This window comes from Neolamprologus multifasciatus, chromosome 3 (assembly GCF_963576455.1).
Source record: "Neolamprologus multifasciatus chromosome 3, fNeoMul1.2, whole genome shotgun sequence".
NCBI lineage: Eukaryota > Metazoa > Chordata > Actinopteri > Cichliformes > Cichlidae > Neolamprologus > Neolamprologus multifasciatus.
The window spans coordinates 6,438,968-6,454,208 of record NC_140441.1 but is presented as its reverse complement, the minus strand read 5'-3'; the positions used below and the strand labels follow the sequence as shown (position 1 = coordinate 6,454,208).

The window sequence follows — 15,241 nt, the reverse complement described above, 5'->3', positions numbered from 1 at the left end:
AAACAGAGCTACTAGATCACTTAAATTACACAACTGAAAGCATGAAAGCATATGTGTATTGTTTGTGTATTTATACACAAGCACTCATATATATTCAAATAATTTAAAAACAATGTTCATTTACCTGTTACTACCACACACCAAATCCGGTCGTTGGTACTTGCTGGCTTGTGTAGCCACGAGGTAACAAAAGCGCAACAATGCCCCTAGCATCCTGGAGAACTTCTGTTGTCGTCTGTACGTGTTTTGAGTTTTTATGTGCTTCTGAGTTTTTACGTGCTTCGGAGTTTGTACGTGATTTGAAGTTTGTATGTGCTTTGTCTCTAGGGGCCACCGTAAATATACTTTTATTTATTCACTCCACATAAAATGTAATAAATAAATCATATAATACAAAAATCAACCATTCACATTTCAACTTTTAACTATTTAAATTTTCATCTTTTTCCTTTTACAAATTTAAAGTGAAACAACACAAAACACTGCAAACCACAACACAATTAAATATAAATTATAATATGAAAACAAAAAGAACATGCACATTCTCTGTCATATGGACCTGCATGAATAAACTTTCTGAATCCTTTATCATCTGCAACTGAAAATAGTTGTTGATGATTACTATACCTTTCTAATGTGACGTTGTTGTCCCTGGCTCTCTTTCTTTCTCTCTCCCTCCCTGTTCCTGTGCTACTGAGTGTAACTACCGCCCCTCCCCCCTCTTCCCAGCGTAAAGCACACGGCTCGCGTGCAGAGTGAAGCGAAAAAAAGTGCGAGAGAGAGGCTGAGAGAAAGAAAAAACAAAAAAAAACCCACGTGACGGCTTGCGATAAGGAGCCGGGTCGCGTCGTTCACGTCAAAGAGCCGGTGTTGTGCCAAAAAGTGATTGCCTGCCAAAAACTGATTTCCGATGTTTCCTTGTACTTTTTATGTGTAATATCTTTACGTATGTTGGTAAATAGACTTCGGTGAACAGCGTTTACAAAGGGGTTATATATAGAATTAAAAGATTATCTGTTTTTTCAAGTATCTTTATAACTCTGTGTTATTGTACTCACATTATAACCAATCCGGTCCTTTATCCCCACTTAAAATATTTTTACAGAACTACTGTAATATTTGCTGCCATTTCTGCTGTCCTCCTGGCCAACTTACTCTTGCAAAAGACATTTTTAATGTTAATGAGATTTTTTTAACTGCATAAATAAAGGTTCTATAAAAGTCGTTGCCAAAAACTGATTGCGGCTTCTACCTTGTTATACGAATGTTGTTTGTGGCTCAATATGACTTTGTGTCATCCATGAGGGATGTATTTGACATATGTTTCACATATTATAGGCCAACAAGTTACTTATAGCAGTTTAAATACGAGCAATCAGTTTTTGGCAAATACCGGAAATCAGTTTTTGGCAGACAATCACTTTTTGGCACAACACCGGCACTAAGAGCCATTTCGTTCCCGAACGACCCATCACTAGCCGCAAGCAACAGGCGCACCTCGCAAACGAAGGGCGTCCTTACCCCCAGCAAATGGGCGATAGAAAACCGATTGGTGCCTGTACCATTCCCAATATGCTCTGGCTGACGTGCAGCATGAGTACGAGCATTTTTTTTTTTTTTGCCGATGCCCGTGATGCCGCCCCAAGCAACCGCCCGTGTCGCCCGTATATAAAACCGCTACTGCTTCCATAAATGCAATAAGCGATACTAATGTATTTAACTTATCTGCTGTTTTTCAGGTAGTTGTTTATATTTATAATTCATTGTGTTCAGTACACGTCACTACAATGTGATTTTGGAAATGCATAAATATACAGACAACAGGCTCTTCTGTGGAAATCTCTTCTCATCAATAAGCAAAGTTTAGGGAGTTCTATAGTATTCAACAAGAGGACCCTGCACGTCAATTCTCGACGCGAGGGGGGTACCCAGCGCGTCGATAAGTGAAACAGAGGGAGCGTGACCATGCGTCACACGTTTGATGTGTGTTGGGCTGAAGCGGCATCTATTAAAACACTCGCAAAATTATAAAATAAAATAAAATAAACCAACAAACACGAAAACACCAGACATTATAATACAGACTTATAATTTGCACCGATGTTTTTTCGACATTCTACATGCAAAAAGTGAGCGCGAGAGCCCTCGGTGCGCCTGCTTGCTGCTGAAGTCAAAGTAAAACTTTATTGTCATCTCTGCTACATACAGTACAGAATATAGAGAGACGAGACGACGAGGCTCCAGTTACAACAGTGCGAGTGAACAAACAATATATATAAGAACAGTAAGAAAATAAATATACACTTTAGGACTAAGCATTGAGCCAAATTTAGTAATGCCAACAAATTAAATGAACAATATTTGTCTCTTATATATAATACATGTATATGTAAAGGATACTTGTCTTTGAGTGAAGATTTAAGGTGATGGGAAATATAAATAACTGCAACTTGAATCTTTACTGAAGCTCAGTATTTGACACAGAGTTCACTCACATGTGCTGTACCAGTGTACCTGCACATGTGATGTGACAATAAAAGTGATTTGATTTGAGAGTTCAAACTCACTGCTGTAATAACTAATAATGATTAATATAATAACTATAATATTGGCCATATCATATTTACACTGACTTTAGTCTCATGAACAACATTAACTATTTGTTATTTACTAGCTGATCTTAAATGACTGTTCAGTACAGAAATGAAGCCCAACAATCATGTTTACAGTCCTGTGGTCTCAGCCTCAGATACTTATCAAATCACACAAAGCTCGTGTAGAAACACACAAACAAAAGTACAAAATATGTTCTTCGTCATTTCTGTCAAACAAAGTACATACATACAAAACTGTATGAAACGTTTCCAGCGGTTAGTATCATGGTTGCTAGGCAACCTGGGCAGCGCGACGGAGGCTAGATTTCACAAGCCCCGCACTTCCGGCCTTAGCGGTCGTTGAGTACGCGGCCCTTGTGGACCGTTAAGGCCTCAGAACATGAATTGGGATACAGCCTGTTCCAGTTCTCAGCACCGCTCCTCTCTTTCCATGAGTACTTGGTAATTCTACGTCCCACGATGACGTTTTCATCGAGGCCAAGGAAAAGAGTTTAGGAAAAGGAGACAGGCACTAATTTTGCGTCACGTGACCGCACAGTAACAAATCATCATAGAGCCAGGAAAAAGGGGCGGAGACAGTGTGTGTCCAGGAGAGGAGTCGAGCAGAGAGAGCTGCTTTTTCATGAAACGGGAGTAAAGTATTAAACTTACAGGAACATATACCACTATCAACGTTTGGATCGATATCTGCATCAATCTGCACACCCTTTTCTCCTGGATCGTAGCTCAGATCAGCGTGAACCACGTGGGTCTCTGCTCCCTGATCTGTTTCCTGTTTGGAAAGACTCCCAGCTTCATCACGGAGTTTCTCTCGGTTTGTGGGCTCATCTGAAGGTAAGCACCGAGCTAACTTTAATGTGGCTGCAGTTTCTGTTGAGAATAATAGATTGCTTGGTATACATTGGAGTTAGACAGACTGTAGAATTTGTGATTGCTTGCAAAATTATGAAATGGCGGTTGCTAGGAGGTAAGAATGGTCTTGGAATATGAACAAAAGGATGGGCTGCAGGGCAGGAGAACAACCAACCCCCACCCCCAGGAAGGCACAGATACAAGCCTGGGGGAGGGCAATCAGCCTTTAGAATAGGACTTCATAGGATGATCTCCAGATGCATCTGTATTTTATGTACTTCCAGTGTATTAAAGCCAATATACAAAGGCTGATTTTGTGTATATATACACACACACATATGAGTATATATTAGGGGTGCAACGGTACACAAAATTCACGGTTCGATATTTTTTCGATACAAAGAATGTTCATGTCGTTTTAATTTGTCATTTATTAAAATTATAAATCTATATTTGAACTCTAAAGTAACTCTAAAGTACAGTTTTTAAATTTAATGTTGCTGAAACAACAAAATAATAAAATAAATCTATCTGATCGAGAAATCACTCATCTTTGGAAAAGAGAGTTTATTACAGAGAAATGTCTCTTTCCAAAATAAAAGCTATACTATACGCTTCTTCTGGGCTATATTCTCAGCAGCATATTAACCCTTTAAGACCTACCATAGAACCAAGTCCGCCAGAGCTTATATTACATTTTTACATGCTGTAGTGCCATTTTTGGGAGCATTTCAAGTTGCTATACATCAATACAACCATTATAGCCCAAATTTTATTGAGTGCATAGTAATTATTACATACATTGCAAAAAAATGCAATAACTACAAAAAATGTAAAATTGTGTTTGTTTTTTTAACATATATTTCTAGTTAGAGAAATTTAAGAGGCTTATCCCTCAAAACTGTAAATACAAAAAAGTTGCACAAAATAGTTTCCCACCACAGGAAATTTATTTTAAGTGTCTTCGTAGTTTTATTTTTGAAATACAGCAATATTTATATACTGCAAGAAAACGAAAATAAATATTATAATGCAAATTTGCTAAAAAAACAGCATATGCATGAGAATAAACTATTTCCAGCAGTGCAATATGAGTCCTAAGCATCCGAGAAACAACACAGAAAGTCATAAAGTCAAACATAATGGACTTCTTTGAGTTGCTTGAAGATGTTTCACCTCTCATCTGAGAAGCTTCTTCGCCTTAACGCCCACTCACATCCTGGGCCATCTGACCTCAGGACATCACATGATAGCGTGGGGCCAGGTTTCACAATGAGCTCACCCGAAACCCTGGCTGATTGTGACCCACACCCGCTTTCACACCTTCGCTCATGTGATTAGGTAGAGCAGGGGTGTCCAAACTCCGGCCCGCGGGCCAACTGTGGCCTGCCATCCATTTTTAATTGGCCCGCAAGTAATTTCATAAATAGAATAGAATATGTGCCGCACTTCAACTTTTGCTTGAGTGTATGGCACTTCTTAGTTTTAACACCAGGGGGAGCTACTGCTGATCAAGGCAGTTGCTCCACCAAAAAGGACAATCACAGAAGAAATTTACCTCAAGTTAACATGGCAGAACCAAAGGAGCGAAAGGTAGAAGAGTGAGTACAGAAAATTTCAGACACGGTGGGAGAGTGAATATTTCTTCAAAGAATTCAAGGGGAAGTGTGTCTATTTGATCTGCACTGAAACTATGGCAGTTATGAATGAGTATAATGTACGATGTCATTATGAAACCAAACATCAGGCTTATGCATCCTACACTGGTGCTGAGCGAGAGCAGAAATTAAAGCAAGGGGTAGCTCTCCTGCGGGGTCAGCAACAGTATTTTTTTCGTGCTCAAATTGTCCAGGAAAAGGCTCCAATAGCCAGCTATGAGGTCACCCAACTCATCGCAAGACATGGCAAGCCTTTTTCAGATGGAGACCTCATAAAACACGGCCTCGTTAAAGTACCGAAATAATGTGCCCAGAAAAAGTGCAGGACTTAAACAACGTCAGCATGTCCAGAAATACAGTTGTGCACTGAAGACTCGTCAGCCAATATTAAACTGCAACTGTCTGATAAAGCTGTGCTTTTGATTTTTACTCCATCGCATGCGATGAGAGCACCCGATGCCACAGACACAGCACAGCTGCTAATTTTTTGCGGGGAGTGGACGAGAGCACGAGCGCTTTAGGTGAGTAAAAAATATATTCCACAGTACCCGTGTGTTAATGTGCAGGTACACACGCTTCAAATTCCAATAATGTGCATCAATTCTGTCACTACCCTGCTTTTGCACACCACTTTCTTATATGCATTTTTCTTGTTAACACACAGAGTACACACCGCTGTGCGCAGCGCACGCAAATAGCAAAGTCAGCTGATCTCATCTGATGCAGCTCTACTCCTTGATCAAGTGGCATTTTTTGGATTTTTGGCACGAGTGGCGATCAGCACCACAGCTGGATGGCCCGATTTACATACCCAGCGCAGCTGATACTCACCAGAATAATTTACTAAAATTATGCACTCCTGTTATTAAGTCCAGTTCAGTCTGTTAATGTTGATAATGGTTTCAAATGAACGTTAATAGGTGTGTTGCTAAGCCTAATAACTTAAATAACAAACTTGAAATGTGCCCGTCCCATTTTCCCCTTTATTGTTTTTTTCTCTGTGCTGTAAATCTTCTGTCTAAGAAGAAATCTAAGGCTGCTGTTCTGAGAATGAGCTACCAAAGTTTTTTCTGAATAGATCAATAAAGATCCATTTATGGAAAGCTGTGATGAAGGCAGTTTTGTCTTTAATTATGTTCAACAACATAACATATTTGACGACTTTTAACTGATTTTTCTAACTTTAATACACTGAAGTTAAACCTAATTTCTAGTAAGTGGCCCAGCCCCTCCTATATTTTTTATGTATGTGGCCCTTAGTGAAAAAAGTTTGGACACACCTGAGGTAGAGGATCATCAGGGGGTCCTTTGTCCCTCTTTGGGGGAAACTCCCACTGGGTTTAAATCTTGGACTCTCCACCATTTGACCCTTAGAATGGAAGAAGCTTCTCGGATGAGAGGTGAAACGTCTTCAAGCAACTCAAAGAAGTCCAGACGCTTTTCTTTCCAAGCTCCTTAGACTACGATGACCTGGATGACTGAGAACCTTCACAGACAGATATATATATATATATATATATATATATATATATATATATATATATATATATATATATATATATATGTATATTTATTTATTTATTTATTGTATTTTTTGTGTGTGTGCCAGCTGAGTAACAGGAGGAGAAGAGTCTGGTGGAGCAGCAGAAGGACAATTTCATCCATTTGGACTCAGCTCAGCCACTACAGAGGAAACAATGACTTCAACACAAAAGGTGAGAAAAATATCACAGTTACACTGTTATTGAAAAACCTGTTAACATCAGCTTTATCTTTTGCATCCTGGGCTCCTCCATATATACAGAATCATTCTACATTCAAAATCTACATTCACAACCAAAAACCACAGAAGTTAGAAGAAAATACAAAGATCATATTTTATAAGCACACATTGAAAAAACATTATCATCAGTTGAACTTGCAATTTCTTATGCGTAAAAGATTTTCTCCACTTATAAATATTTCTTCAATAATGTAACTTTCATTACAACTCTCATTGTAGCACATTATTGTAATGTGATACTATGACCAGAAGGTGGTGGTAACACACCAACAATGTGTTTATTGACATGTTTGTTTCCATTGACGGAGGGAGTTTCAGTTTGGTCCACGACTGCATTTCACTCACTGTCTCTGTTTGTATCTCTGTCACTGCAGGACCAACATGGAGAAAGAAGTCAGCGCTCTCAGGAGGCCGACAAACCTCAAAGAAGAAAGGGAGAGAAAACCTACAGCTGTGATGAGTGTGGGAAGGATTTTACCCAGTCTGGAAGTTTAAAAACTCACCAACTCATCCACAGTGGAGTTAAAGCGTACAGCTGTGATTTGTGTGGAAAGTCTTTTACCCAGTCTGGAAGTTTAAAAACTCACCAACTCATCCACAGTGGAGTTAAAGCGTACAGGTGTGATTTGTGTGGAAAGTCTTTTACCGAGGCTGGAACTTTAAAAACTCACCAACTCATCCACAGTGGAGTTAAACCTTACAGCTGTGATGAGTGTGGGAAGAATTTTACCAGGGCTGGAGGCTTAAAAAGACACCAACTCATCCACAGTGGAGTTAAAGCGTACAGCTGTGACTTGTGTGGAAAGTCTTTTACCTTGGCTCAAAGCCTAAAAACACACCAGCTCATCCACAGTGGAGTTAAGTCATACAGCTGTGACTTGTGTGGAAAGTCTTTTACCCTGGCTCAAAGCCTAAAATCACACAAACTCATCCACAGTGGAGTTAAACCTTACAGCTGTGACTTGTGTGGAAAGTCTTTTACCGAGGCTGGATGCTTAAAAAAACACCAACTCATCCACAGTGGAGTTAAACCTTACAGCTGTGACTTGTGTGGAAAGTCTTTTACCCAGGCTGGAAGCTTAAAAATACACCAACTCATCCACAGTGGAGTTAAAGCACACACCTGTGACTTGTGTGGAAAGTCTTTTACCCGGGCTGGAGAATTAAAGACACACAGACTCATCCACAGTGAATTTAAAGCGTACAACTGTGACTTGTGTGGAAAGTCTTTTACCCTGGCTCAAAACTTTAAAACACACCAACTCATCCACAGTGGAGTTAAACCATACACCTGCAACTTATGTGGAAAGTCTTTTACCCATCGTAAATGCTTAAAATTACACCATATCATCCACAGTGGAGTTAAAGCACACAGCTGTGAGTTGTGTGGCAAGACGTTTGCTCAAAATAGTGACTTACAGAGGCATCTAGTTACCCACTCTGGAATTAAGGCGTACAGCTGCGACTTTTGTGGAAAAAGTTTCAGCGACAAACAGTACCGAAATATTCACCTACGGTTTCACACTGAAAATGATGTTTCCCGCTGTGATCAGTGCGGGAAACTGTTTGCAACAGATGCACAGTTACAACAACACATGTTTATCCACACTGAGGAGAGACCTTATAAATGTGACATGTGTGAGAAGACTTTTAAATCTCCACATCACCTGAAAAAACACCAAAAGATCCACACCAGAAAGTAACTCTACAAGTGCAGTTACTGTGAGATATGTATATATTTTTTATCTTGTAATTGTAACCTGATTGTTTGGAACAAGTCTGATCAGTAAACTTATGGAGTTATACTGAGTGTTATAATGTAAACAGTAAAATGTAATTGGACGTTGGCAGAGATGCTCTTTGTTTCAGGCGACATTCAGGATAAAAACATTGAAGGAATTTCCTGACTTACTCTGTCTTTGTTTAGAATCAGAGCAACACAGATTGATCCAGTTCTCAACCCTGTTGTCACTGTGGTGGTGGGAAAGCTTCTCTGTGACCTTTGTAGAAAAACTTCCAATCATCAACGGGACCTAAAACCACATCAACGTAGACACACTGAAGACAAAATGAATTTCTGCAAAGAATGTGGGAGAGGCTTCCACACACCAAGTACATTAAAATACATGAACTATTCCACAGTGGGGTCAAAAAGCACATCTGTGACCAGTGTGGGTCATCCTTCACCACTGGACATTAGCTCAATGAAAAAGCATAAGGGAATCCACACAGGACAGACACCATACAAGTGCAGACATTGACAAATTTTTTTGCCCTAGACTGAAGTTCATTGTCACTTTGCAGTTTCCACGTCCACTTCATGAGGTAAAGAAAAAGCATCCTTACATCTTAGTACAGGGGTGACCACCTCCAGGCCTCAAGAGTAGGGATGGGTACCGGTATCCGGTACCACATAAACGGTAGTAACCAGACCAAAAGCAGCACACATTTTGGTGCTTTTTTCCTGAGATGTCATACACTTTGGATTCTAGCCAATCATTTTACGTTTCCCAGGATAGTAGGCGGGCCCAGGTACGTACGTTCTTTTCGAGCAGAGCTACAGATTAAAAATACCCAAGGCGAAGCGGTCAAAAGTCTGGCTGTACTTCACAGCAAAAGATGCAAACTCAGCAACCTGCAACAAGTTCTTTAAGGTGATACTGTGCAAAGAATGTAACACCTCAAATCCGATGAAACACCTGGCGACACATAGCGTTTTTTTAAAAGCCGAGAAATGCACCATATTTGATAGCTTGCAGCAAGACCGAGCACATCTACTGCGGGTGTAGTGCCTGTTATTGGACCCGGAGTTAGCAACATCCCCCCAGAACCCGAAGAGGAGAGTCCTGGCCCCTAGCCCTGCCAGTGTAGCAGAAATTATGATGGATGATGATGGCAGCAGCAGCCGTTCTTCTCTGCGTGAGTTGCTTAATGTTGTTCGTGTGTAATTTACGTTGAGTAGGCTAACCACGTTATTACATTAATGCATGTAAGGTGAACTAGCAAACACAGTCGTAGTTACATGCAGCTGTCTTCTTGTTTGATGGCAGATACTCCCTTCACCCTGGCCAAAAAGGCGAAAATGACCAAAGAAAAAGTGGAACACAGTTAAACATGAGAGGTTTTTGGACAAAGTTTGTGTTTTCCCATTGTTTAAGCACTGCTTCCAGCCAAGAGTGATACCATATATGCCCTGTAGCTGCAGAAAAGGCTAACATTGTTATCTTTTTACAAAAAACAGCTAAACATAAAAGGTTTTTGGAAAAAGTTTGTGTCCTCCACAAAAAACCTTTTGTGGCGCTTATATGATCAGCAGCTCAGAATAACCTGTCGAACCTGAAGCAGTATAATATGTTCAGACTGACAGACGGGGTCATAGCTGCAGTGATGCAAACGTTGCACCGATCTGTTGTCATGAAGAGAGAGTTGAACGTAAAAGTGAAGCCGTCGATTTACTGGTCAAGCAACGTCACTACCCTCATCTGTGGTTTTGGCTAGTGACCAAAGACTGAGGTCATGGATACATGTGGTAGTAATGAGCTTCCTCTGAAGGGTCAAATAAACAATCAAACTTCCCCCCTTTGAGCTAGCAATTTGGCAACAGGTGGAAGAAAAAACGCCCTTTTAACAGAAAGAATCCTCCAGGAGAACCAGGCTCAGGGAGGGGCGGCCATCTGCCGTGACATGTTGGAGTTAGAGAAGGAAACAGCACAAAGACATGCTGTGGAAGAGAGCCAGAGAATGATTTAATGCAGAGAGGTCTATTAACATATAGTGAGGGAAAAAGGTGACTGAAGAAGAAATTCTCAATGCAGCATAACTAAGGGAGGATTCAGAATCACTTGATCCAGCCCTAACTATACGCTTTAGCAAAAAGGAAAGTTTTAAGCCTATTCTTCAAAAGTAGAGATAGCGTCTGATAGGTTTGTAGCTTAAACCTATTCGCTGGAACGTTGAAGACAATATAATTACACAGCAAAGCAAGACCCAAAGTAGGCAAAGTTCTTCATGTTACTCATGCATGAGGGAGACCTGCCTGGAGCCAAGTGTCGTCCCACCACTTGACCCCCGTCAGACTCTCAGCCAGGTTCCCCATAGCACTCCTTTTACTGTGGTTACATGAATATGCATAGGGTCATTAACATATAACATCTTACATAGGTAAACATGTGAACAAAGGATTGTGTGTGTGTGTGTGTGTGTGTGTGTGTGTGTGTGTGTGTGTGTGTGTGTGTGTGTGGGGTCAGAGCGTGACCCCATAAAGACTTCCCTAAACCTACTGGTCTGGAAAGTCCAGCAGTTCACATAAACAAAAGGCACTTAGCCTAAAACAGATATAGCCACGTTTATCCTACCATAAAACAATAAGAGAAGGTACGACCTCTCCCCATGCTCCCAGAGTGTGGGTGTGGATTCCAGAACACTCTGGAATCCACACCAAGCCTTTGCAGCCTGCTAAAGATCACACATCTATCACTACACAATTAATTATACACCTCTAAGCATATATGGTTAAATATTTCTAAGCATAAATGACAATCAACAATACAAAACCTAACAGCGTCTGTCTCCGAAATCCAAATTGGGAGTTTGTTCCATAGAAGAGGGGCCTGAAAACTAAAGGCTCTGCCTCCAACTGTACTTCTAAATACTCTAGGAACAACAAGTCTAAGAGCTCTAATGGTGGAATTATTGAACACCTTTCAGTAGTGATTTGACGTTCTGTATCGAGGCTTCGAAGCTTGTGTCGAGTAATGGAGGGGGCGTTTCCACGATGCGTGTATCGAGGCTTGCTTCATTTATGGGAGGAGCTGAAAATGATGACGTCCGAAGCCTCGCTGCCCGGCTGTACCACGTGACTGGTTCAGGAAGTGGTTCGAACTTTTCCGCGAGCTATGACAGCGATATAAACCCCTCAGACTTCATTCAAAATGTGGGTGTTTGATGGAAAGTTGCGGTTAGTGAGAGTTTGGAGAGAGTTTGGAGGTTTATGAGAGTGAGGAGAGAAAGTCAGGAGAGAATGGAGCCAACTAAGAAGAGGAGGATGTCCTCCCCTGTGTGGGAACATTTTGATCTTATTCCTCCCAACAAGGTATGTAAATTTCTACAGAAGATGCATTTTCATAATACTGATGGTGCAATACAATTTATGTTAAGCTGTCTTTACTTTTGTACAAGGTGAAGTGTTTGCTATGTGCCAGGGAGCTGGGATATAACAACAACACCTCATCCATGCTTAGGCACTACAGAGATTTGCATGAGAATGAGGTGAACACCGATTGTGGAGCAAGACCAGGTGAGCCATCAAATGCCATGATAATATAGCATGCAGTAATGTTACTAAATGATATAACAATATTATACAACTGTAATAAGTTACATGTGTGATATTTATATTTGTGCTTTGTCTTTGTTGTCTTTCCTCGGGAGAACAATCTCAAAAAGATGAAGACCTGGTTAGCATGGTGATTGAGGACCATTTAGCACTGTGGAGGACAAAGGATTTAAAAGATTTGTTAAATCATTAAATCCTAGCTATGTTCTTCCCACTAAAAAGGCCATAAAAGCAGTGAAAATTTAGTTTTTACAGAGTAAAATATGGGCAGGACTGAGCCTCGGTGTGTAGCTGTCCATACCTCAACGTTACAAAATTACAACCACTGTCCACACCCCAACCACACCTCACCTCACAGTAAATAATCATTTTCCATGCTGCCAGTATAAATATATACAGTATACTGCATCACTACAATATACATGTTTTACACACTCCTTTTGTTGTTGACATTTACAGGCTGTGTGCAAAAGGCCACACTCTTCAAATTCATGCCAACTAATATTTTTACGTCCAGTAGATGCCCTGCTAGAGCAAATGAAGCTTCAAGAAGCTTTGCGCTGGGGTGAACCAATTGGATGAAAAGCTTCAGTGCTTCATGAAGATTCATCTGCCCATCACTACCTTTCAGTATGGGCCCATGTCCTCATTATAGGTTTGGCAGCGTTTGTGGCATTATGAAGAGATTAAGTAACAATTTTTATAAACTGTAGACACTTTCCATCATTCTTTTTCCATTCTTAACATCTCTACTGAGAAATTCTGTGACCACAAAAAACGTGGGGGTGTTTCTGAGAAAAGGAAGATCTTCAACATCAAAGATGTTGAAGATCTTGTTGAACTGCAGAGGTGTCAGTCTGCCACAGAGACCACAGAGAATTAAAAAAAAACAAAACTGAACACTTCTCTTAGCAAAACTAGGGCACACCACAGTGAGTCTCACCAGCTTCAAACTAGAGGTAACACAAATAAGAAGTTTTATGTGTAGAACTTTGAAGTAGTCAGAATGATTAATTATTTTAGATGACATTTGGTCTGTTCATTCATAGCAAAAACAAATTAATCTTACTGATAGCCGGATTATGATGGTAATTTTTCTTTTGCGACAACTCATGAGAATTTCAAAGCTGTTCTTTAACACTCCGACACTGGTCTCTCAATCTCCCGTTGGAGAACCGCGAGCTTCCCGATGATGGTATCAAACTTGCTGGTGTTTTCATTCTTTTGCCCAAACAGTCGATTCTGAGAACTCACAACTTCGGTGAGCTTTTCTGCGATGCAATCCATCTTTTGCTCAAGTGTGTTATTTTGAGCAGGCCTCTCCTTGATGTATCCCAATATACGTTCAGAGGTGTTATACTGAGTATTTACGGCAGCTGTAAGCGTCTCCAAGGTCTTAACCATTCTGCTTTCAAGCCCGTTCTGAGAAGTCGCACCTCGTCCCATCGTTCCGCTGTCTTAATTCTCCGATAAGCCAGGGCCTAGCCAGGGCCTAGCCAGCTCCGATCAGCAAGAACCCTGTTATCATGGTTCCAAATAGGTAGATATCTTCAGCGTCCTCGATCAACAGTCCTGCCAGGCACACAACCCTCCATTTCTGCCACTCGTCCATCGTGTATCCGGCAGGGAAAGTCCCTCCAGGGCACTCGGGCTCTCCCGAGCCCAAACTTCTCGTTGAGAAAAGGATGTCAATAGCATTCAGAGATCAGTTGACCAAATCCATAATTCTCTTTAGGTTATAGAAACAGACTGTGAGAGAGTGTTCCAGGGAAAGTAATACAAAAAAAACACGAGACTAGACAAGGACATAAGCAGGGAAGATAAGGGAGAGGAGAAAAAGTGTGTCCGCCTCCTCCGAGAGCCAAAGAGAAAGTAATGCTGTGTTTGAAGTTTAAATGGTAGTGGACAAAATGCTAACACTGAAGCTTCATAAGCAAAACAATAGTATAAAACACAGGTTGATGTAGCTACTGAAAAGACACCTGCTGGTTTGTAAAGACCACATTTAAAGCCAGTTTTAGCGTTTCTGTTGTCACCATTGTCGGATTATAATATTATTTTATGCCATGTTAGACCCCTAATTAAAGATTGTGAATTATTATGTAGTTTTAGTTTGCATTATTGTCCTGAATTAGAAGAAGGTGATAACTATTACATTGGTTAAACTGATCTGCATTACATTAGACTGTTGATTTATTGTGAATGAATGATATTGTTTTATGATGCATTATACTGCTGAGTTATAAGAAATACTGTTTGTAGAAACTCATTGCCTTATTTGTCTGGTTAGAAGAGAACAGAGCATTCTGCCCCATCTCAGCAGGAGCAGATAAACAGGGAGCCAAGGTCGTAGCTTAGGCGCTGTGTGAGAAAAGAATGTAAATGTTTAGGCTTTTAGGATTAGGTGGGGGCCACTAGAGGCTATAAGAGTTTGATCAAGGCTCCACCATTTTGAGATCTGATGCTGTCTGCTGTATGGTGTCCATCTCCCACGCGTGTGTTCATTAAATCATCGTTTGACTCGACCCGGCTGGACCAGTGTTGTTATTTTGGTTTTCCTCTTGTATCCATCCCCAATATTTGAATCCGTAACAGTTTTGGGGGCTCGTCCTGTGGTATTGGGGAGGAAGTTTTGGGGGTCTGGACGGTGCGAGGTGGTTGAACGGGCAGGCACGAGCCAGTGGTCTGACGTGAGTGGGCAAGCCGGCACATCTAAAGGTGAGGCACAACCTGTTGAATGTAAATCCAAACTGTGCCAAATTGGACTGTATAAATTAAAAGTCTACTCACTGAAATTACTGGTGAAGACCTGTTTTGATTTTGATGAAAAATCTCATGAGTGTTGAAACTTGAAGTAAGCTTATAAGTTATAATACTGGGTTCGAGTCCCAAGATAAAGGAAAATAATACTGGGTTCGAGTCCCAAGATAAAGGAAAATAATAATGGGTTTGAGTCCCAAAAGAAAGGAAAATAATACTGGGTTTGAGTCCCAGGTAG

At 40.7% G+C, this 15,241-nt stretch overlaps 1 protein-coding gene across 5 annotated transcripts; it reads left to right on the top strand.

Annotated features, from left to right (window-relative positions):
* Window positions 1-2,426: 2,426 nt before the first annotated feature.
* LOC146521292 (uncharacterized) lies at window positions 2,427-14,768 on the top strand. Of its 5 annotated transcripts, none has more exons than XR_014873326.1 (4): window positions 2,427-3,449; window positions 6,735-6,840; window positions 7,283-12,000; window positions 12,087-14,768. XR_014873326.1 is itself a non-coding variant. In XM_085155044.1 (4 exons), exons 2-3 carry the CDS (start codon window positions 6,823-6,825, stop codon window positions 8,609-8,611), a joined length of 1,347 nt encoding a protein of 448 aa, XP_085011170.1. In that variant the 5' UTR covers window positions 2,427-3,449; window positions 6,735-6,822; the 3' UTR covers window positions 8,612-8,630; window positions 8,836-14,768. The 5 variants fall into 5 exon arrangements, 4 of the variants coding, with proteins under 4 accessions (XP_085011170.1, XP_085011171.1, XP_085011169.1 ...); XM_085155044.1 differs by having other exon boundaries at window positions 7,283-8,630; window positions 8,836-14,768; XM_085155045.1 differs by having other exon boundaries at window positions 6,746-6,840; window positions 7,283-14,768.
* Window positions 14,769-15,241: the final 473 nt, after the last annotated feature.